At 36.4% G+C, this 23,438-nt stretch overlaps 1 protein-coding gene across 1 annotated transcript in view; it reads left to right on the top strand.

Annotated features, from left to right (window-relative positions):
* The first annotated feature begins 219 nt into the window (after positions 1-219).
* The window catches only part of LOC131164450 (dynamin-related protein 3A), a 51,461-nt gene continuing 28,242 nt past the window's right edge, over positions 220-23,438 (top strand). The window contains exons 1-4 of the mRNA XM_058121638.1: positions 220-833; positions 15,401-15,683; positions 15,807-15,835; positions 15,948-16,049. Coding sequence (XP_057977621.1) covers positions 450-833; positions 15,401-15,683; positions 15,807-15,835; positions 15,948-16,049 — 798 coding nt within the window. The 5' untranslated portion in view covers positions 220-449. The remainder of the gene's footprint in view (positions 834-15,400; positions 15,684-15,806; positions 15,836-15,947; positions 16,050-23,438) is intronic.

Genomic DNA, 23,438 nt, shown 5'->3' with positions numbered 1-23,438 from the left:
TAATTATTTGTGATTGGAAGAGTCACAAAGTTGAAAATTTTTTATAGAATAAGTACAAATTTTTAGAATTTTTTTAAAAAATCTATTAATTAAGGTTGCGAGCTACGGCCATAAAAAATTGGGAGCGGTTTTGGAATGATGTGACAACCATAATTGTTCCACTCCATGAAGAAAATAAAAATAAAAATGCGCCAAATTTCCCATTCAAGGTGCGTAGCATTAGTCGCTGCGCACCCCAAGCTCATTCAAGCTCTGTTCCCTGTGTTACTCGAAAAATCAAACGCACAATAGTCTTCCCTGCATCAAGATCCCTCTGTAGCTACGGCTCTTTCAACTCTTTTATAGTTCGCGTTGTTCACTCCTTCCCTCACCTCTTGTTCTCTCGCTCAATTCCCACCACTCCGGGTGCTCTAGGGTTTCATCGATCTCAGAAAATCTCCACCAAATCCATGGCGGAGGAACTGCTGTCTTCATCTCACGCCTCTTCTTCACATTCGCAGTCTTCCTCTTCGGCCGCGGCTCCTCTAGGGCACTCCGTAATACCTATCGTCAACAAGCTCCAGGACATCTTCGCCCAGGTGGGGAGTACCATCGAGCTCCCCCAGGTGGCGGTCGTCGGCAGCCAAAGCAGTGGCAAGTCCAGTGTCCTCGAATCTCTTGTCGGCCGCGACTTTTTGCCTCGTGGCAACGATATCTGCACTCGGCGTCCCCTGGTTCTCCAGCTTTTGCAGACTAAGCGGAGGCCCGATGGGTCTGAGGAGGAGTACGGCGAGTTCTTGCACTTGCCGGGCAAGAGGTTCCATGATTTCTCAGAAATTCGCCGCGAAATTCAGGTAATTTTTTGGTGTGGTTTTGTTTGCTCGTTTTATTTGTTTGCCGGTGTTGTTATATATTTATGCTCTGCTGGGCTAAGAAAATCAAGAGAAAAATAAAAAAAAAGGTGATATCGGAAATTGGATTATTTGAGATAGAGAAAAGTGGAATTCCTTTCTCTAGAAAACCGGAGAATGTGGAAAACGAGATTTATACTAAAATTTTATAGACTTTCTTTTACTGAGATTGGGGAAACAAAAAATCCCCATTCCAGTGAATCTAGCTCAAGTATTTGGCTTGATAAAGCGTTTAATGTTTAGGGATCAAGCCGCTCAAAATATTGTATTTGATATCTATCTTAGTTTCATATTCTTATTTTTATCATTTTATTATAGACCAACTAGGGGTATGGCATTATTTGATTTTTCTCAGACAGTGGAGTTGGAAAGTTTCAAAATTGAGAATTGGGACCAACTTTCTTCTCAATGGCGGAATGTAGACTGGTTTCTTTTCCGGACTCTGGATTCCTTCCCAGTGGCAGTCTTGGCAGAGAGCAGCAGGGAGCAGACTTGCAGGACGAGAAGTCCAGCACACTTTTTTCTTCCCTCTTATAGGAAAGAACTCACATAAACAGCAAATACAATGCCGTCATGCAAAAAAAAATATAAAAAAATTAAAAGGCTTTTATACGGGTTTAGAACCGTCTAATTCTTCAATTCAATCATTCGATTCATCTTCAATTCATAGCCTTTGCCGGTTATTTAAACCAATTTGAGCCTTAATTGATATGAATCGCATGATTCAAATATGATTTGAATGTAGGATTGTGATACTAATAACTATGAGAACCGCTAAGAATCGATATTAAAACGCAACCAGATTTGACGGGTTTGATTCTTTCATTCACTATGTGAACCGTCAATTCCTAGCCTTCTGCAGTTTTCTCATAGAATTTGAGCTGATTTGAGCCTTAATCGGTATGAACTGTGTATGACTTGAACATGATTCAAATTGAGAATTGTATGATTCTAACAATTATCAGAACCACCATAAATAGCACAAATTCCGCACCTGTGGCCAATATTGCCATTTGATGCAGGATCACCTATTGAGAAGTTTAGATGCTTATATTAGTGTGGTAAATTTAGAAATTATAATTTTTATTTTAGTTTGGAAATTTTGATTATTTATAAGTTTGGTTTTTTAGGTTTTTTTTTTTGGGTATTTTAGTTCTCTAGGTTTTGTTCTGTAATTATTTGTTTTGCTCTTACTGTGAGGTGTATAAATAGTCTATTATGCACATTGCATGGTCAGAATGAGTTGCTTTGAAGTAACTTTCCCTTGTGTCCTTCCTTCCTCTCTATAACTACATTCTACATTCTGTTGTCCCTTCTCTCTCTTTCTTCACTTCTCTTTTCTCAGATTGCTATCTAGTATCTTCTTTTCTCCTATTCACTCTCTCCCTTCCCTCTCTTGGCTGCCCTACATCAGTATTGCAATTAAAGTATTATTGAACCAAAAAATCGTGAAGCAGGGGAAGGAGAAAATTAATCTTGTTAATTGAGGGGCCATTTGGTATCATTGTAAAACATTATGGAAATGAAAACCAGAATGAAAATTAAGGGTCTGTTTTGGTATCATTTCTATTATTTGCTTTTGATTCTGTATATTGAAGAACATATTATGAAAATGTGTTTGTTTATATTGCCAATTTGTTGTCTTTATTGTCAGTTTTAGCTGTTTTTGAAAATAAAAAATTTGGAAAAAAAATAGATTGTGGTTTTCAGCTGTTTTGACAACTTTTTGCCAGAAAATTTAATATCCAGAGTTAACTTTTTATGGATTTAATCATTCATTTTATGCATAATTTTAATTAAAATTAAAGTAAAATTGTCATGTGAATTTAAAATATAACTACAATAAAAAGATCTATAAATTAAAAAAAAAATAAAAAAATAAAAGCCATTTAATTTATTTATTTTTTATTGTTTTTCAATTGTCATGTACAAGAAGATTGTCATTGTAAAGTGAATTTTAAAATATAATAATAAAATCAATTACTAGAATAATTTTTATTTTTGTTGTAACATTTTTTATCTATATTATTTTGCACTTTTATTATTTTAATGATAATTTTTGATCATTATTTGATTCAAGGACAAATATGAGCATTTGTTCCATTAAGTTTTTAATTTGTTCTAGTTCTAGAAATATTAATCAAATAGGTTGTTGGTTTTTAGTTATTAGTTTCTATTTTTGGTTTTTAGTTTTATTTTTCATTTTTGTTTTCATAATTTTTGATAGTGATGCCAAAAGACTTCCTAAAATAGAAAAAAAAACTAGAAAATGAAAGCCTGCAACACGTTTTGTTAGTATTTCTAAAATTGAAAAAAATTAAAAACTTGATTGAACAAATGCTCATTTTTGTCTTTGAATCAAATAACAATTAAAAAATATGATTAAAATAATAAAAAAACACAAATTAAAAAAATATTATGATAAAAATGAAACTTATTAATTATTTCATTTATTCATTATATTTCAAAACTCATGTCCTACAAGAACAATCTTATTCTACATTACAAGTGAAAAATAGTGATTTTTTTATAAATGACTTATTATTTTTCCAAAATTTTTATAAATTTTATGGATATTTTTATTTTAATTATTATTTCAATTCACACGATCATTAATTTTAATAAAAAATGAAGCATAAAATGAATGATTTAATTCACAATAGTTAATTTTGGATATTAAAGTATTCTAGCAACAACAAAACAATAACACTAGGATTTGTTTGGTATTGTTCCTTTTTTTTTTTTTTTTTTTTTCCATTTTTGTAGTTAAGCAACAAATTATGACAATGTGTTTGTTTACATTGCTTTTGCTGTCTTTTTTTAGCTTTTTTGTAAAAAATGAAGAGGAGATTTTATGGTTTTCAGTTGTTGTGGCAACTAATAAGGATATTTTAATATCTCAAATTAATTTTTGTGGTTTAAAATTATTCATTTTGTACATAACCTTTTATTAAAATTGAAATAAAATAACCATATGAATTCAAAATACAATTAAAATGAAAATATGCACTAAATTTCTAAAAATTTGATCATAAAAATAAAAGTCATTAAAAAAAATATATCTTTAGAAAATTTCTATTGTCATGTACATAAGAGTGTTCTGGTAGCGCTAAAGAAAGATTTTTGAAATATAAGAATTGATTGAAACAATTATAATAATTTTTATTTTTATTATAATATTTTTTAAATTTGTATTGTTTTTATATTTTTTACTATTTTAATTGCTATTTGATTCAAAAATAAATTTGAGCAGTTGTTAATTTAAGTCTTTAATTTGTTATAGTTCCAGAAATATTTTCTTATTTTAGATTTTAGATTTTTGTTTCTGACTTTTAGTTTTTATCTTCATAATTTTTGACAGTAATATCAAAATAGCCCCTGGTTTTCAGTTTTTTTTTTTCGAAAACTAAAAGTGCAAGCAAATGTGTGTTAGAGTACTTGTTCACTCTATAGAGCGAAAATTGAAAACAGAAAGCAGAAAAATGATACCAAATATGGACTTGTGCTTTAGTTGGTAATGATTGGGGTATGAGATAGAAGGGGGTAGGGTGTGCAGTATTTTTGGACCTGTGCACAGAAGCAGGTGTCTGATTTAAAATATATTTATCAACAGCTGTTGAAAAGGGTAAAAGTTACATTTTGAAAAGGGAGATGATATCATCTTATTCAGTAAAAATTACTAACGTCAAATTGACAGTGTGTAGCTAGTGTAACAAAAAAATGAACGCTGATGGAGTTCTGTATTTTTGGAATGTCAAAGGAGATCCATATCTTTTTGTGAGAACTCAAGTGAGGTTAGTGTATTTTGCCCCAACTAGTATTGTGAGGAAAATTTTTTAACTATTTATTAGTAAGTTTAATGAATTCTTAATTATAGTCACCGAGCAATCTCGATTCCTAAAAATATTGTTAAATATTAGGTATTGTTATATTATAGAATATTATTTTATATATATTATATAAATTTTTAGTTTTTTTCTTGAATAAACATTAAACATTGAGTATTAGTCTATGTAAACAATTTTTTTTTTTTTTAGTATTGGAAATCAGTAGAAATACCAAAATATATTTTCTGTTTGGAGTCATTTTGTGCAAACAGGTTGGTTGGTCGGTCGGATGGCAAGTTTTTTTTTTCCTTGGTAAAGAAAGGAAACTTTACTGAAGAAGCATCAAGGGGATGCCGCCCATGGCACAGTAATCAAGCACTTTGAAGGGTGTCACACAAATCAAAGATTACATCATAATCATTAACAACAGTCCAATTATGCGAGCTATTGACTGCAGTAAATCAGTGGTTTTATTGTTTTAGATTGTGGGGTTTGAATTTTTGAACAATTGCCTATTCCTCTCTTCCCAAATGCACCCGTAAATTGTGAGGGGAATGAGGGACATAGCCTTTCTCCTCCTTTGTTGCCCGAATCCCTTTCTAGGCCCAGAGTTCCCCTCCCATAGGGTTAGTGACAACCCACCTTTGTCCGATTGGAGTTTGTGCCATATTCCAGAAATTCCTTGTCCAAGAACAGTGAAAGAGGATGCGCTCAACTGATTCTGCGTCAGCCATGCAAAGGGGACATTTTTTGGCAGCTGACAGACCCATTCTTTGCAAATTATCCATATCAAAAGGATCGAACAGTGAAGGCTCTCTTTGCAGCAAAGGTCCAAATAGGGTGATTAGTTGTATTATGGTGTTGGAAGCTATAAAGAAAGCTGTAGAAATCCGTGAGCTGGTTGAGTTTCCAATCATCCACATAAGGAAGGGGATGTTCCAAAGAGCCCCTGATTTGAGGTTTGAAGGTGTTGACTGATTGGCATCTTTATCACATGCCAAGTTATAAATGGCTGTAAATAAGACACTAAGAACTTCTTGATCGCACCATGAATCATGCCAAAAATAAATGTTGCCCCCACCCCCCCGCCTACTTGAAACCTGATATAGGAAGCAAAATCATTCCAGCCTTTCCTTATGAAATTCCACACCCCTACACTGTGTGGTCCTTTGTTAGCATGAGAGATCCAATTGTTATGTTCAAGCCCATATTTACAGCAATGATTCTCCACCAAAGATGGTCTTTTTTCAATCATGAATCTCCAAAACCATTTCCCTAACAGGGCTTTATTGAAATTGTGGAGGGACTTCAAACCCAAGCCTCCTAAATGAGAGGTTTGTTTCACCATGCCCCATTTGACAAGTTGAAATTTGAATTCCACCCTGATGTTCCCTCAAAGAAACCTCCTTTGAATTCCTTCAAGTCTCTTGGCAACTGAAGTTGGAAGGGAAGGAGAGATATAAAGTAAACAAGGAGATTTGTCAAGGTGCTTTTGATGAGAGTGAGTTTGCCACCTTTTGATAAGAAATTCCTCTTCCATCCAACCAACCTTTTTTTCAAAATTTTCAATGATGGGATCCCACACTCCTTTGTCTTTGAATTTGGTGCCGAGAGGTAGCCCAAGGTAGTTAATAGGGAAAGTACCCTTTTTGCAACCTAGGAATCTAGCAAGGAAAGGCCCATCTACATTTTCTCCAATCGGAATGATTTCACTTTTTCCAAGGTTAACTTTCAAACTCGAAGCCGCCTCAAACTCTGCCAAGATCCATCTCAGATTCAGAATGTGGAGAGGATCATCCTCACATAAAATGATGGTGTCATCAGTTAACAAGAGACCAATACAAACAAGCTGATATTCTTGAGGAAAATTTTTCTCCTCATGATCCCGCAAATTTCATTAAATCTAAATAAAGTCAAGAATTTAATGGTGATTGAGTTGAAAACCTCCTGTTTGAAATCAAGAATTTATGGAGATGAAGTTTTAGATACAAGGCTAAAATCAAGAATTTGAATATGTACGTAATGATGCAATTATGTATGTAAGTAATTGATTTGGTTGTATGACCTCCATAGACCAATCTTGTCTACCAACTCTAACGCCTTTGAGCATCCCTTCTCCTGTAGCTTTTATTAACACGAGGCTTAACACCTTCATCACCACGATGAACGAAAAGGGGTATACAAGACTAGCTTTATATGCATCTTCCTGAGGAGTGCCAAAGATTGTTGACCTTGGGTCAATGGTAAGGTTGCTCCTTTGTGACTGATTCGTCATAGCCATAGTGGTCAGCGGTGCAAGGCGAGTTGAGGCACGAGGCGAAGGCGTGTGTGCACAATTATTAAAATGGTGTAAAATGCCTATTTGGGGTAATTGATATATGAACATATGAATATGTAGTAATATTATAATTTAAAATGCCAAAACATTCAATACCAAAATTGGAAATTTAATGAAATTGCCAGGACTAAGGCCAAAAGCTTCTACAATTCAACATAGTTCAACATCAAAAGAAAAGAGTACAATAAAAGATTTCAAAGTATAAAATCTAAAAATCCGCCTCAATCATCAGTCATCACTCATTTCCAACAAATTATTGCAGAAAAATATATAGTTTCATTAGTATACTGCATTTCCAACAATCTACAAAAACAGTAGATAAATTCAGAAAAAAATGTTATATATTAGTTATAAACTTGCATTAAACTACATAATTAATTACATGTAATATTAGAGGAAGAAGCAGCAGGCAGCAGAACTGATGAAGAACTGAAAAAGAAGAAGCAGCAGAAGAAAGACTGAAGAAGAAGAAGAACTGAAAAAGTTGAAGAAGAACTGAAGAAGAAGAAGCAGAGCTGCAGAAGAAGAAGAAGAAGAAGAGGAAGAATTATTAGTTCGAACTTCGAAGCAGATGAACTCACGAAGGCTCGAAGACGAGCTGGCACTGCTGGTTCGAAGGCTCGAAGATGAGCTGGCAAAGGGCTCCTGCGGGTTCGAAGGCTTGACAACGAACTCACGAAGCTCTTGACGAACTCGCGAAGGGCTCCTACTAGTTCGAAGGGTTGACGACGAACTAACGAAGCTCCCGATGAACTCGCGAAGGGCTCCCGCTTGTTTGAAGTGTGGAAGACGAACTCACGAAGCTCTTGCTGGTTCGAACGATCAAAGATGAACTCGCAAAAGGTTGTGGGGCTTCAAAGGGTCAAAGAAGGAGGGTTTCGTTCTGGCTCTCATGTTGGTTCGATTTGAATAGGGCTAGGGCTCGTTTTGCTCTGGCTATTTCTTTATTTAATAGGTTGGAAAAGTTCCAGGCACGACTCACGTCGTTTGGCGCATCAATGTGCCTCACACCGCCTCCCTGCGGCTCTTACAGGTCACTTCGTCTTGTTTGTGATGAGCCCTTATTCTCGCAAGCTGGGAGCCTTGTGGCTTAAGGATGTTTGTTTGTGTTTTTTTTTTTTTGTTTTTTGGAGTGCCAACATAGATTGATCTAGGAGGGTTTTGATTTAAATCCCATTGGGGAGAGCTTCGCTTGGTGGCTTGAGATGCCCTTTGAAGTTGAGGAAATTTATTTATTCAATATATAAAGAGGCTTTATTGGACTAGAAGGAAATGAAGTAGAACAAGAAGTCCTTACTCTTGACCAATGTTTTAAAAGACGTTCATAAGGCGCGCCTTGAAGCGTTTTGAGCATATAACACCCTAAGGTGTAATTGGAAAGGCGTAAAGCCTCAAATGTGTATGCCTTAGGCAAAAAGTCACGCCTCATTTGGGAAGGCGTATGCCTTTCGGGAGCACCTGATTCAAAATATATTAAAAAAAAACAAACAAGCGACTGCTTGTTTCCTCAAAACCCCCGTCTCTTGAGATGAAGATTCTTTCCTCAAAGCTTCCTCTCTCTTCGACGATTCCTCTAGCTCCTCTTTCTCCGATGACTGCTTTCGATGATTCCTCCAACTCATCTCTCTCCGACGACTCGGCGACTACTTTTGACGATTCCTCCAAGCTTCTTGTCTCTCTCAGATGAGTCGACGATCCCCTCTAACCTTTGATTTGCCTCCGACGACTCCTCTGACGTATCATCTCTCTTTGATAACTGCTTTCGAAGCTTGCGTCTGGCTTCGAAGACTCCTTTAGCTTCTCGTCTCTCTCTGTCGATTTGATGATCCCTTCCAACCTTCAATTTGCCTCCGACAACCCTCTTGACATCTCATCTTTCTCCGACGACTCATTCGAACCTCTCGTCTCTTTGCAGTGACCCTTTACAGCCTCTCGTCTCTCCCCGCGACCCCTTACTACCTCTCTGCTTTGAGATTTCTTCTCACTTCTTTGTCTAAGGTCTTTTCTCTTCGTTTTGTAATGTTATGGCTCATGCTTATTTTTTAATATGTATTGTTTGTGTTTGTTGGCTAAAATTGGCCTATATGATATTTAAAATTATGTTTTTATTTTTTTCTCCATTATTCTAATTTTTTTCTCATTTTCTACTTTATATAAATTGATTTTATTTATTAATTATTTTAAAAAATACAATCCCAAATTGCTTATGCCTTGCCTTATGCCTTCGCCTTTTAAAACATTGCTTTTGATATAAAACAGAAGAAAATTAATTTAGCAAAGTTGCCCAATCTCGGTTGACATCTTGAAAACAACATCCCTTAAAACATCTTGCACGATGAGCCCAAAGAAACCCCAAAACACCTCACGTTATCCCAAAGAAAGCCCATTGATAATCTCTTTCGTACAACTTTCCCATGACACTGTGCAAAGAGCACACCTCTCAATGTCTTTTTACCCGTACCTCTCCCAAATCAAGTAAAAGATATGGTCCAAAGCTCCTTCACCAATTTGGATAGACCCACACTTCACAAAGAATACCAAAAGGAGTAACAAGCCAAAGAGCAGTGTAGAAACAAGTAAGGCACATTCTTAGAATGATCCCCATTCATGAGACACGTATTGTGAGATGGGGTTCTAGAAAGCCTCCTAATATGTGGCAGATTGTTGATCTTAACTCTATTAAGTGCCAATAGTCAAATAAATACTTTTATCTTGGAAGGAACTTCAGAAGGAACTTTATTGGAGCTAATGAAATTTAAGAAAGGGTCTTTGATATGAGTAGGGAGAAAGCGACTCGCCTTGATGGTTAGATTGATGGGGTTTTTGAAGGAGGTTATTTTGAGGTTTTTTATGAGGAATTTCCTTGTAATGGTTTGTGGGAAATAATGTAAATTCTACCTTTGTAGCCTACTCCCAAATAAAGAGAAATCAAAGAGGATGATTTTAGGCCTATTAGCTTGGTCACCATCCTTAAGATTCTTTTGAAGGTCTTATCTAAAAGAGGTTGAGAGGAGTTTTGGGGGACATGATGACGATGATCCGCTTAGATGTTGTTGTTAGCTTTGGTGTATTCCCAAGAGTGGGGGGGTGAATTGGGTATTTAAACTTTTTCTCCTAGGTTAACTGGTTTTATCGATAGTACATTCACAACCTAGGTCTATCTACCCAAACGCGCAGATAAGTGTAATATGCAAAATTTAAATCACGCGCATCATTCACACAATAACATACACGTGCGGTAAATATAAAGTATGGAAATATAAATAGACACACGATATGTTATCGGGGTTCGGCCAACTGTGCCTACGTTCCCGCCTTTAGCTTGCAAGCCTAAGGATTCCACTAATGGCTCACTTAACGGGTGGAGCGATACCTAGTACAACCGGGTCAAATACCACAGGACTGACCTCAACCTTAACCAGGTCAATTAAGGGGTTGACCTCAACCAACACGCCTTATCAGGATGGTGTACCTAGCTTTCCTAACCGGGTCTAGCCAATCCGGGACTATTTCACAGGGCTAGTCTCCCTCTTTAGGTCACGCTTGGAAATACAACAGTATTACAATCAACTGGTACAATGATTATGTTTTCATGTAAAGCAGATATGTTCCCAATTACGCACAGTATAATTAATCAACCACACATAACAATGTAGGAAATGTAAGCTAGGTGATGTGTATATATTGTGCAAATAACACTCGACAAGATATGATCACAATAATGTTCAAGAGTGTTCTGATCAAGCTATTTCTTTCAAATAGTATATATCAAATCTCAATAATAAACTAGGGTTTCAAAGATGCTAATCAAATATTCAAACGAAATCAAAAATATTTTCTCAAATTGTATCAAGCACAAGAGTTGTTTGAAAGAATAATATAGCTTGTTAAAAAAAATATTTTGCACAATAAAATCAAGCTATAGGAATCTTTGTAATGACAATGCAAAGATCCTTAAGCTACTAGGTTTTTCTTAACACAAGATTTATTAAATGAAATTTGTGGGAAAACCTTTGCTAACTCCCCAAAAATAAATCAATTAATCAAACAAAAGCACTGGGAGTATTAGCAACCTCTACTAATTAATAACCCAAGAAAGAACTCTCACAAAGCAGAAAATAATCAATGGGATGAAGGTGTGAGAGTATTTGGAAGTATTATAGGCAAAATGGAATTTTCGGTTTGAGAGGATTTTGGCTAATGATTTTTCTTAATCTCTACTTAATCCTCGCAAATGAACTCCTATTTATAGACAAGGTTAAAAATATAACCATTTGGGACCTATTGGGTATTCTTAGAAAAATTTCAAAAAGCTTAAATACAATTAACCCAACTTAACCCAAATTTACCACGGTTAAAATATTTTTAACCCGCCAAGGTTTGGGTGGCTGAACCTTTGTTCGGTCGCCCGAACAGACACAACTTTAAAAGATATTCAACTGAGTTCGGTCGCCCGTGTCGTGTTTCAGCAGCCCGAATCAAAGTCAGAAACATTTGTTCGTGACTTTGGGTGCCCGGTCCTGGGTTCGGTAGCCCGAACTCTTGTGTTCGGTCGCCTAGGGTCTGATTTGAACTAAAAGGTTCGGTCGCTCGGGTTGGTGAAAAGTTCCCTTTAAAGGGTTCGGGTGCTTGAGGAAGATACGCTCAAAATGGTTCGGGTGCCCGAACAAAAGTCAACAAGTTGACTTGCCTAGGGTTCGGTCGCCCGAACACTTATAATATTTTCAATTAAGTCCATTTTTATCCAATTTTAATTCCCCTGATATAGTGCATGATAATGGGGACTATTTTGTGCATTTTGTGTGGGGACCTAGGGTCTTTTCAAGTACACCAAAAAAGCTGGCGTCGGTCGACCGAAGGACGCCTTAAGGTCATTCGGTCTCTATGGTCAGTCTATGGCATTTTTGAGCTTACAGAAACCTACATGCATGACATGCAGAGATTATTATAGACCATATCCTAATTACTATTATAGACCCAATAACATTATAACAATTAATAAATGTGTTGGGGTCTTCACTTCTCTTTAGGTTGACGCATGCCATTAATATGATCTTCCTAATATAGTGCACACAAACTTGGCAAACGTTAAATACCAGAGTATTTGTCATAATCAAAACAGGGTATGACCCATAGAGTCAACAGTTGTCTTGTTGGCTAATGAGATGGTTGAGGATGTCAGAAGGGGGTTAATCTTTTCGTTGGATTTTAAAAAAGCTTATGATATGGTGAATTGGGTTTCTTTTTTTTTTTTCCCGGATTAACGGTTAGAAAAGGCTTTGGGCTAGTGTGGAGGAAGTGGATTAGAGGTTGCTTGAGCTTGATGAATTTTGTTAATGGTCAACTTGGAGAGCAGCTTAGAGCTTTTCAGGGGCTCAGGCAATGGGATTTGTCGTCCCTGTTTTTGTCTGTTCTCGTGGGAGATGTTTTAAGTAGGAGGATCCCGCATGCCCTGTGGGGTGATTAGAGGTTTATTGGGAGGGAGAAGGATGGGTGTTGTCACATGTTCAGTTCGCTAATGATACTATGTTGTTTCCAAAGGTAATTATTTTGTTGAAAATTTTCAAGAAGATTTTAGGATTAAATATCAACTTGTACAAGAGTTGAGCGTTTGGAATTGGTAATGGTTGGTAGGGATCTAAAGGAGTTGCTTTGGCAGGCTGTGTTTCTTAGATTGGCTACTTTCATTTATCTAGCTCTCCCTCCTGTAAGTGATCCTAATTCCATGGTTTTTTTGGGATTCTGTGGTAGGAGATTGATGTGTGACTTTTTGGTCTGGTTTTGGAGAGAGTAAGAGAGACCATCTTGTTAGCTGGGAGGTGGTTAGAAGACCTTAATGGGCGGACTGGGGCTTGGCAATGTGGTATCTAAAAACGTCTCTTTGGAAAATGATTGTGGAGGTTTCCCTTTAAGGTTAATTCCCCATGTGGCACAAGGTGATAAAAAAATTGAGTATGTGGTTCATCAAATGGGTGAATACTAAAAAGAAGTGTCATTTTTTCTCTTGCATGCCCTTGGAAGTTTGTTTACATGTTCTTCTGTTCTTTCCTCTCACCTTTTTCATTGTGGGTAATGGCACTAGATATTTCTGTGTATTCCCTTGTAGATCTTTTTATTCTTGTTGATTTGTTCTTGTATTCCTTTCCTCTGTTAATTTTTGGTGGCAAGCTAAGGTCCTCCTTACAGTTAAGGCTTTTGTGTGGATGACCATTCTTAATAGAATTTAACACCAACAATCTGTTGCATACTAGATGGCCTCACAAGGGTTGTCTCCTGAAGTTCTGATGTTTGTGTAATGTGCTTTGCTGGTGGTGGGACTCATGTTCATCTGTTTTATTGTGCTGGTGCTTGGACTTTATGGAACCAGCTTGCTGGTTTATTTGGTGATTGTTGGATACAATGTTTTAAAAGGCGAAGGCGTAAAGTGAGGCGTTTTGACCCTCAGAGGCGAGGCGTAAGCCTTAAGGCATTGGGGTGTAAGCCTTTTGAGAATTTGTTTTTTAAGATAAAAATTTGTTAAATAAATTATATATATTTAAAATAAAGTAAAAATTAAGAAAATCACAAATGTAATGTAATAAAGAAAAACTAGATGTACTTTGCAAAATATTTGTTGGCCATTCAAAAATTGCTAACTTGAATACATGACATAAATCATGACAAGAGATAGTTATATCATTACAAAGTTCAAACTATTTGCACAACGTAAGATACAAGTCCAGTTATTTTGGAAATGTTGAGGTTCAAGAGTTTTAGAAATAGACACATATTATGGCATTCCTTTTGTACAAACATTTAGTTAAAATTTTCTAACCAATTCTAACTTGAGAATCACACACCCAAAATGCGTAAGCCTCAACTATAAAGGTGCAAAAGGTGTGTTTATTGTAAAAATGCGTAAGCCTCAGCATGTAATGCGTTAGCCTTTTTTGAAATTGTTATTTTATATTGAGCTCAGAGGTGTTTTAAGCATGCCTTGTCTTGAGGCGAGCCTCGATTGAGCCTTTTAAAACACTGGTTGGATATGTCCTAACTCTTTGGTGGCTTTTCTGTCAACTGCTTCTTGAGGATTAGGATGAAAAAGTAATCAAGGAGGATTATGGTGGTGCACAGTCTTGGATATCTTGTCGGTGATTTGTCTTGAGAGAAATGCTCATAAAGTTTTCTTTTTCTATCTAATAAATAAAGAAAACGATATGCTTTTTTGATCCTTTACTGCAGCTTTAATAAATTTAACATAGCATGCAGTTACTCTTTCAAGCTTAGATGGAAACATTATGTAATGGATTAACAGCACTGAATTCTTCTTGCTGTTTGAAATTGTTTATATGATTTTATATTTCTTTACTTGATTTATCATTTTTTTGGGTAAAAGCAGATAGATACATTAATTTCTTGAAGAAATACAACCAGAAAGAGTCAATATACTTATTTATTCACGAACTAAATGAGCGACATTTAGGGGTACAACAGTATTCCCGAATATATAGCCTTCAACAGAATGACCAAGACTAGTAAACAGTCTGCAACACAATTTGCTTCCCTGAATGCATGAGAGATATTAACAGTTTGAATATTAGAAAGTGAAGAGTGAATATCCCTCGAAAGCATCCAAAGTTTCCTTCGTGCCTTGCTTCTTCCATGAAGACAATGACCAATTTAGAATCACCTTCCACCTGGATATGGATGGTTGCGATGTCCTGAAAGCCTTTGCATTCAATAATTTGAACAGAGGCCACACCACCCTTACGAGCATCAGCCGTTATTATTATACCTGTAAATAAAAAAACCAACAGCAGCAGAAATGATGGCAGGATGGGTGAACCATCAAAACAGATTTTAGATACTTGTGGTGCACTGAGGCCCAATTAATATATAGAAAATCCCTGGTGGAGAAATTATTAGGTTAGGGCTGTTAGGCTGCATAACCATGCCATAACATAGACAACCAATCAAATCCTTGAACATTGGGCATTTTTCAACTCATGAAGATCTATTTTGAGTTGAACTTTTCCAAAATCACCAAAAATCGAAGTATTTGATTGGTTGTCTAAAATGTGATGTGGTTAGACAGTCTAACCTAATAATTCTCCATATTATGGCTGTTGAGTAAGCCATCCATATCACTGGCTAGGATAAACTGATTTATACTTTCTGAAATCACTTTAGATGAATTATAAAGCACAAAATAAAAATCAGGTTTACCACCACAAAATTAAAGATGATACTTTTGTTTCTGAATATTTATCACCTACTACGTTTGTCTTTACAAAGCCTTGCATGTTAATATATACAATGGAATGGTTTCTAAAAAACTCTGATTAATTATCGCCAACTGACTTTAGGCTGAGACAGAGAGGGAAGCAGGAGGAAACAAAGGGGTTTCAGACAAGCAGATACGTCTGAAGATTTTTTCGCCAAATGTTCTTGATATCACACTGGTGGATTTGCCCGGTATAACAAAGGTTCCTGTTGGTGACCAGCCCTCTGATATTGAAGCACGAATTAGAACAATGATAATGTCTTACATCAAGCTTCCAAGCTGTTTAATACTAGCTGTTACACCGGCAAACTCAGATTTAGCTAATTCAGATGCTCTTCAGATAGCAGGAAATGCTGATCCTGATGGTAAGTTCTGCTGAAGACATCCTAAAATGATTTAGTGCTTTATATTGTTTGGTTAACTGGAATGTGATATCCATATAGTTTGTAATTTTGATTATTTTTTTATATGATGTTTTCTGCTGGCAGGTTATCGAACCATTGGTGTTATCACAAAGGTGCTGTATTTATATTGACTTGAAGTTTTGGTGCATATAATTTTCTGTACCAACAGCCTTTGAGATTTTATCACTCACTCACCACAATTGGCATATTTTTCTGTGGATTCAGCTGGATATTATGGACAGAGGTACCGATGCTCGCAATTTATTGCTCGGAAAAGTGATCCCCCTTCGACTTGGTTACGTAGGTGTTGTGAATCGTAGTCAAGAGGTAAATTTACTGCATTTTTTTTGAATTTTATTAATAAATTTTTATTCGATATTGAATGATCGGGAATTTATTTTTTTAATGGTATCCTTCTTTTAGTTGAGCTAGTTGTGCATCCCATATGCCACATGCATTATGTTTATCTCATGGAAATGGTGGGTACTACTTTCAAGATTTTTGGTATGTCAAACGAGACTCTTGGGGCAAGTTTAGTTGTGGAAAAAATAGCTTTGTTTTCCATTTACAGTTTTCTATAGCATTACCAAAATGCCACCTTCTTTTCTTTTTCCAAGTTTCCAATACAAATGTTGGAAAATAGGAAAAATAGTTGGTTTTTTTTGTTCCAAATTTTATAGGAAATACCCTAAGTCTATTCTTATAGATTAATTTATTCTCCCTAGAACTATTGAACAACAATTGGTTATATGATGCACAACCATGGTTGTTAGAGTTGTCATCTGGATCATAAGAATGTATGCTCCTACAATCCTATTTTACTAAAATGATCCTTATCCTATATGGAATCACAAGTTGGTAGGATCTTGGTGAGATCGTAAGATTCTACAATACATCATGTTTTGAAAATAAACTAAGTGCATTATAAGTTTGGTGTTTGTCTTTTATAACTTTGTGCAAGTAATGGACAACCTAGGAAGTGAATGGAGGAAAAGCACTTTAATACCTATATACAAAAATAAAAGATATATTCAAAATTGTGATAACTATCGAGGAATTAAACTTATGAGTCATACAATGAAACTGTGGGAAAGGGTAGTTGAACAAAGATTAAGGCTAGAAACGAAAGTCTTAGAAAATCAATTAGTTTTATGCCTAGGAGATCTACAAAAGCTATATATCTTTTAAGAAGATTCATAGAAAAGTTTAGGGAAAAGAAGAGGGACTTGCATATGATATTTATTGACTTAGAGAAAACATATGATAGGGTACCTAGGGATGTTCTGTGGTGGGTTTTAGAAAAAAAAGGTATATGTAATAGGTATATTGATTTCATTAAAGATATGTATGATGGAGTAATAACTAGTATTGGGACTATAGGTGGAGAGACTAGAGAATTTCCAATCACAATAGGTGTATGATATGCTTTGAACCCTTATCTTTTTGCTTTAGTGATGGATGAATTGACTAGGAGTATCCAAAATGAGATTTCGTGGTGCATGTTGTTTGCAAATGATATTGTCTTGATTGATGAAACTGGGGATGGTCTAAGCTAGAATTATGAGAAGTTTTAGAATCTAGAGGCTTTAAGATAAGTAGGAATAAGACAAAATATATGAAATGTAATTTTAGTAATAGTAGGAGGAATATTGGAGACAAAGTTAAACTTGGCGATGAAGAAATCAATAGCACTAGTAGATTTTGATACCTTGGATATATCATGTAAGCTGAAGGAGAAATTGAAGAAGATGTAACACATAGAGTTAAAGTAGGTCGGGTAAAAATGGAGAAGTGCTTTGAATGTGCTTTGTGATCGTAGAATACCCTTAAAGTTAAAAGGGAAGTTTTATAGAATTGCTGAAAGACTACCGATGCTATATGGATCATAATGTTGGGTGACTAAGAAACAGCATATCCAAAAAGTAAAAGTTGCCGAGATGAAAATGTTTAGATAGATGAATGGTATATTGCTAAAAGATAAATTTAGAAATGAACATATTTGCGGTTAGTTACATGTAGCTCTTGTAGAAGATAAGGAAGGGACGACTTAAATTATTTGGACACTTGCAACGTAGGCCACATAGTGTGTTAGTGAGGAAGAATGATTTGGTTAATGTGAGGGGCAGTAGAAGAGGTAGGGGTAGACCTAAAATAACAAAATAACTTGAAATGAGATAGTGAGTGAGGATTTAATAGCCTTGAATTTGTCGAAGGAAATTGTGCATGATCGCATTAATTGGCAGAAAGGGATTCGTGTAGCCGACCCACCTAGTGAGTCTTAAGGTTTGGTTTGTTGTTTTCTTGTTGTTGTATGGACTCAACAATTTAATTTGGGAGAGTGGAAATAGAAAGAATCTGGGAGAGATGGGCCAGAGACTCGTAGAACAACATTGATTCCTCTTTCCAAAAAGCTTTCAGCTTGAGCTTATTGAAGTGAGGTGGCATGAGAGGATCGTATCATCATAGATTCTGAGGATTTTTTTCTCAAATGATTAACGCATGATGACTGATTTGGAGACCATTCCTCATTCCAAAAAGCTTTCAGCTTGAGTTTATTGAAGTGAGGTGGCATGAGAGGATCGTATCATCATAGATTCTGAGGATTTTTTTCCCGAATGAGTAACGCATGATAACTGATTTGGAGACCACCATTGTTTATTGCTTGTTGCTTTTATTTTTTTGATGACCCGGGGACTCCTGCCACCATCGTGCCACATTGGACACTTTGGTGTGACACCAAACCCGGGTAATGTTTAGCAGATATTGCTTGTTGCTTTTATTCCCTATTAACCATTCAAAATGGGAATCTGTCTAGTCAACCATTAATTGATTATGGGTTTTCACAACTATAAAAGAGCAGAAATGAATATTTTTAACTTGGATAATTTGAAGGAGGGTTCTGGTTGTATATCGGAGTTTGCATGTAGGAGTACTTTCATGATGTTGGATGCAGTGACAATGGGAGATGGTGTTTTGTCTACGCAAGAGGAACTAGGGGATAATGGACTTAGGAGTTCCTCACACACGTTGGTGTTTACCATTTAAAGGACACAGATGATCAGGTAAAAGCATATTGAGGTGGGGAACTTTGCCTTATTTCTCATTTGGCTTGTTGTCCTACTGCTGTCTCTAATAAGTCTGTCTTCGGTATTCATGTGGATGATGCTATGAATGAATCAAATAAGGAAAATAAAAGGGCAAAAGCTGCTTTTGGGAGCATGGATTTCGGATCTTGGATTTGGATTTGGGTGGATTTGAACAAATTGTAATACAATTTTATATTATATCTTATCCAAATCCAATACAAATCCAAATCCAAGGCCTTTTTAGACATAGGGAAAAAGTACTCTACCCATTTCAAATATGCTGAAATTTTTAATATTAATTTGTTTAACAGGAAGGAATCCAATAAGGGGATATCTTAGTCATCAACTCTTTGGGGAGTGAGAAGGAGAATTGCAACCTGCAAGAACTTCTCGAGGGTACAAGTGTTATGGTAATGAATCCTTAGGGAAGGAAATGAAGGTGATGATTACTCCTAGTACCCCTAGAGAGGAAGGAAAAAATGGGTTCCAGGTGGAGTTGGATGAGTTAGCTAGTTCTATTAATTATTTTGTGTTTTTTTTGGGAGGGGGGGTTGGGGGTGGGGTGGTATTGGGGGGGCGGTGTAAGTTAAATTATGAAGATAATTAGTTGGAATCTGAGGATTTTTAGGTGTGAGGAAGAGAGGGCTCATTTTGGAAGTTATGAGCAGAACTGCCCCTAATATTGTTCTTATTTAGGAAATAGGAAAGTAAACTGGCGGCGGTGGATGTGGGAGTGGTTAGGAGTATTGGGAGGGAAGGTGCAAGGAGTGGGATTTACTTCCTTTTCCATGGGGTGACAGGGCGGATATTGATCATTTGGGAACTCGTTTTATTTGTAAGATTGATAGTCTAGAGGGTTTCTTTTCTTTATCAGTTTTGTTAGATATTAAAGGTATGGATGAATGGTGGGTTCATCTATGTATGGTCTAGGCCAGCATTTAGATCATTTTTCTGGGAGGAGCTTTATGCAACTCTTAGGTTTTGTATGCCTAGGTGGTTGTGGGGGTTGGTGGTGGTGGTGGAATTTTATGTGATTAAGTTCACTGGGGAAAAGAAGAGGGGAGGGAGGTTCTCTTCTAGCATGAGAAATTTTGATAAATTTTTTTGGACATTCAGCGAGAATGGATGAATATTTTGCTCTAATTTTTTTTTCCCAAGTTTGTGTTTTTATCAGTTAATTTTTTTTCCTTGTAAATTCTTCAGTTATTAATGAAATCCCTTCTTTTGTTATCCAAAAAAAAAAAAAAAAAACGGAAATGTGGGCTTGGAGACTTTCAAATAGATAATGTTTTAATTTTGTTTGTTTTTGGATAAGGAGAGTACGAGTCGCTTGGATAGGTTCATGTTTTGTGGTGAGCGGGAAGATGAATTTTCGAATCTTTCTCAAATGGTTTTGTCTAGCTTGTTTCAGATCACTTAACTATTTTTATAGACTCTAGAAAGGTTTGATGTGTCCTACTTGATTTAGGTTTGGAAATATGTGGCTAGATCACGAATCTTTTCTCTCTTTAGTGGGTGATTCTTGGAGTGAGGAGGTTGATAGGGTTTGGGAGGCTTTTAGGTTATAAGAAAACTCAGAAAACATTTAAGGAAGTGTTGAAGAAGTGGAATGTGGAGGTTTTTGGAGATAATAGAATCAAGAAAAAATAGTAGATGATGGGTGAGGAGGAAGGGATGGATTTGATGGATGAGGAGGTAGAGGGTGGGTTTCAAAAATGAGTTAGGTGGAAGTAGTTTTTTGGGAAATCAGGAGTTGGAGGCAAATAACTAAATATAAGTGAGTTAGGGAGGATGATTGTATTTCTAAATTGTTTGATAGCTTGGCTCATAGCAAGAGAAGGGGTCATCTTGTTGGGGAGTTGTAGGTGAGGGAGGGAGAGGTTATTTGTGATCTTGGTGTGGTTGCTAGTGATTTTATAGTATTTTTGATTTTTTTTTCCCAAAGAAGAGGATGGAGAAGAACAATGATTGTGGGCTTGGAGTGGAATTCCATATCTTTGGATCGACAATCTTGGATGGAGGGAAATGAGGTTAGGCAGTTAGTGTTTGAGATGGACAGGGATAAGTCTCTAAGTCAGGATGGTTCAAGCATGCTTTTTTTCCTTGGATTGTTGGGGTGTGGTTGCTGTGGTTTTAATGAGGATTTTGAGGAGTTCTTCTTTAATGGTGTGTTGTGTAGGAGCATTGATTTGACATTCATCACCTTGGTGCCTGAGAATAGTAATTCTAGTCACGTTGCTGATTTTGGCCTATTAGGCCCAAATTGTTTTTGTTGGGGGGGGGGGGGGGGGGGGGTTGGGTTGATTGTGGATGCTATTTTAGTGGCTAATGAGGTTGTGGAGGGTGTGCATAGAAAAATTAAAGGAGGGGTTTTGTGGTTAAATTGGATTTGAAAAGGTTTATGATTGAGTTAGTTGGAAGTTCTAGGATAGGGTTTTGGAGAGGAAACTTTTTGGATTTAGGTGGAGGACTTGGATGAGTGGTTGTTTGTCTATGCTTCGTTTTCTGCTACTATCAATGGGGAGCCTAAGTCATGGTATACGACTTTGAAGGGTGTTTGACAAGGATATTCGATGCCCCTGTTCTAGTTTGTTTTGTTAGTTGATTGTTTGAGTAGGTTGATAGTTGATAGATAGCGCGGTTGATAAAAGGTTTGTAAGAGGTATTGGGTGGGTAGTGAGAGGGTCATAGTGTCTCACCTTCAGTTTTTTGATGACACTGTTTTCTTTTTAGTGGACCATACGGAGTCTATTTTAAATCCGCTTAGGGATACATACATAAATATGAGAAATGTAGCTCTTTGGAGTTGGCTTCTTTAGCGGGTTGTCCTATTCTTGATTGGCCTTCAAAGTATTTAGGACCTTGTTTGGGTGTAATCCTAGATCTATGGGTTTTTGGGCTCCTGTGGTTGACAAGGTGGCTATGCATTTGGATGGGTGGAAGGTGCTCAGTTTACTTTAGGTGATTGAGTTACTCTTACTCAGTCTTCTCTTTCTGCTATGCCTGTAGTTTTTGTTCATTTGTAAAGTTCTTGTTGGGGTAGCAAGGACTATTGAGAGAATCATGGGAGACTTTTTTTGTTTTTGGGGTTGGGGTCCTTGGGGAGAAGAAAGATATTTGGTTAGTTGGGAGGTGGTGTTTGTGTAGGTTGAAGATGGGGATTGGGTCTTAGGGTTAGTGTCTAAAAGCATTGCCTTGATGAGTAATATGGTTATGGAAGTTTCCTTAAGAGGAAAATCACTTTGGCATGAAGTAATTAAAAGTAAATTTGTTTTATTAGAAAATAGGTGGGATACTGGTATGGGTTTTCAGTCTTCTTTTGAGTCCTTGGAGTTGTATATCTTTGCTTTATCAGCACTGTCACTAATACCTAATTTGGGGTGGGAAATGGGTCGCGCATTCGTTTTTGGGAAGAACTTTGGGTGGGAGATTAAACTCTTCTTGAATCATTTTTCTTATCTGTATCATCTGTCTTCGTTACATAGTGGGGCTGTTTCTTCTTTTTTGCTTTCTAATTGAGGGACTTCATGGGAGGGATTTCCATTTCTGTAGATCTCTGAATGATAAGAGAGGTGGAGAAGCTTGCGTCTTTGTTGAGTTTGTCGGGGGTTGGTTGTCCTCCCAACTGAGAGGATGTGAGGAAGTAGGCGCTGGATTCTTCGTGAGCATTTTCTTGCATTTATTTCTTTGAGTTTCTGATCATGGAAAATGTATTTTTAATTCTATGATTGAATTTGGAAGGCTAAATTTCCCTTCACATTTTCTAAAATTAAGGCTTTTATTTGGTTGGTTATTCTTAATGGGTTAACACTAACAACCAGGTGCAGAGTAGGGGGCCTTCTATAGCATTATCTCTGGATGTGCATGTTTGTTGTTTTGATAATTCTGAATCTTCCTGTCATTTGCTTATACATTGTTCTTTCTCTTGGAGGATTTGGACCAAGTTTTTTGGTTTTATTGGAGAAATGGAGGATATTCTGGCTATTTCTTTTTTGGGGTTTAGAAGGAGCGTAGACAGGTCTGCTTCATGGAGATGTGGGTTGTGTGTTGTGGGGTATTTGTATGGAAAGGAGCACTTACATATTTAAGGGGAAGAAGACTTTTGAGTTCTGGTTTGGTATAAGATTCAGTACTTTACTTTTTTATGAGCTGTGGCTGCTGGCTGTTTCAGAGGAATATATCTTGAAGATGGTCAAGATGGTTGGCTTGCTATGTTGTTAGCTGATTTGTTTTTATATTTAATTTTTTTGGAGGGCTTTTTTAGCACATATAAATGGTGTGTGGTGATTCAGGTTGATATGCTATTGATGTGAGAGAGCTGACGTGAGAGAGGCGAACAGGAGAGAGATCTACCAGAGTATGCCATTGATTTGGGCTAGCAATCTTTGTTGTCATCTGGTTTTTTGATTTGTCACCTTATGTTTGTTCTGGTTTGTGGTGTTTGGGACACAATCATCATTGGAGGGCCAGACTGCCAGCAACCACCATTTGTTCCGGCAATTCTCTTGTCTGAGAGTGATCTTTTTTATTATACTTCTGTCTGACTATTTGTTATGGAAATCTGTTAATTGATCATGGGTTTTCATAACTTTTTTAAAGCAGATAGGAAAATTTTCAATTTGAATTAATT

Source organism: Malania oleifera, chromosome 9 (genome assembly GCF_029873635.1).
Source record: "Malania oleifera isolate guangnan ecotype guangnan chromosome 9, ASM2987363v1, whole genome shotgun sequence".
NCBI lineage: Eukaryota > Viridiplantae > Streptophyta > Magnoliopsida > Santalales > Ximeniaceae > Malania > Malania oleifera.
Note: the sequence above shows the minus strand (reverse complement) of the source record. Positions and strands in the feature narration are given on the sequence as shown.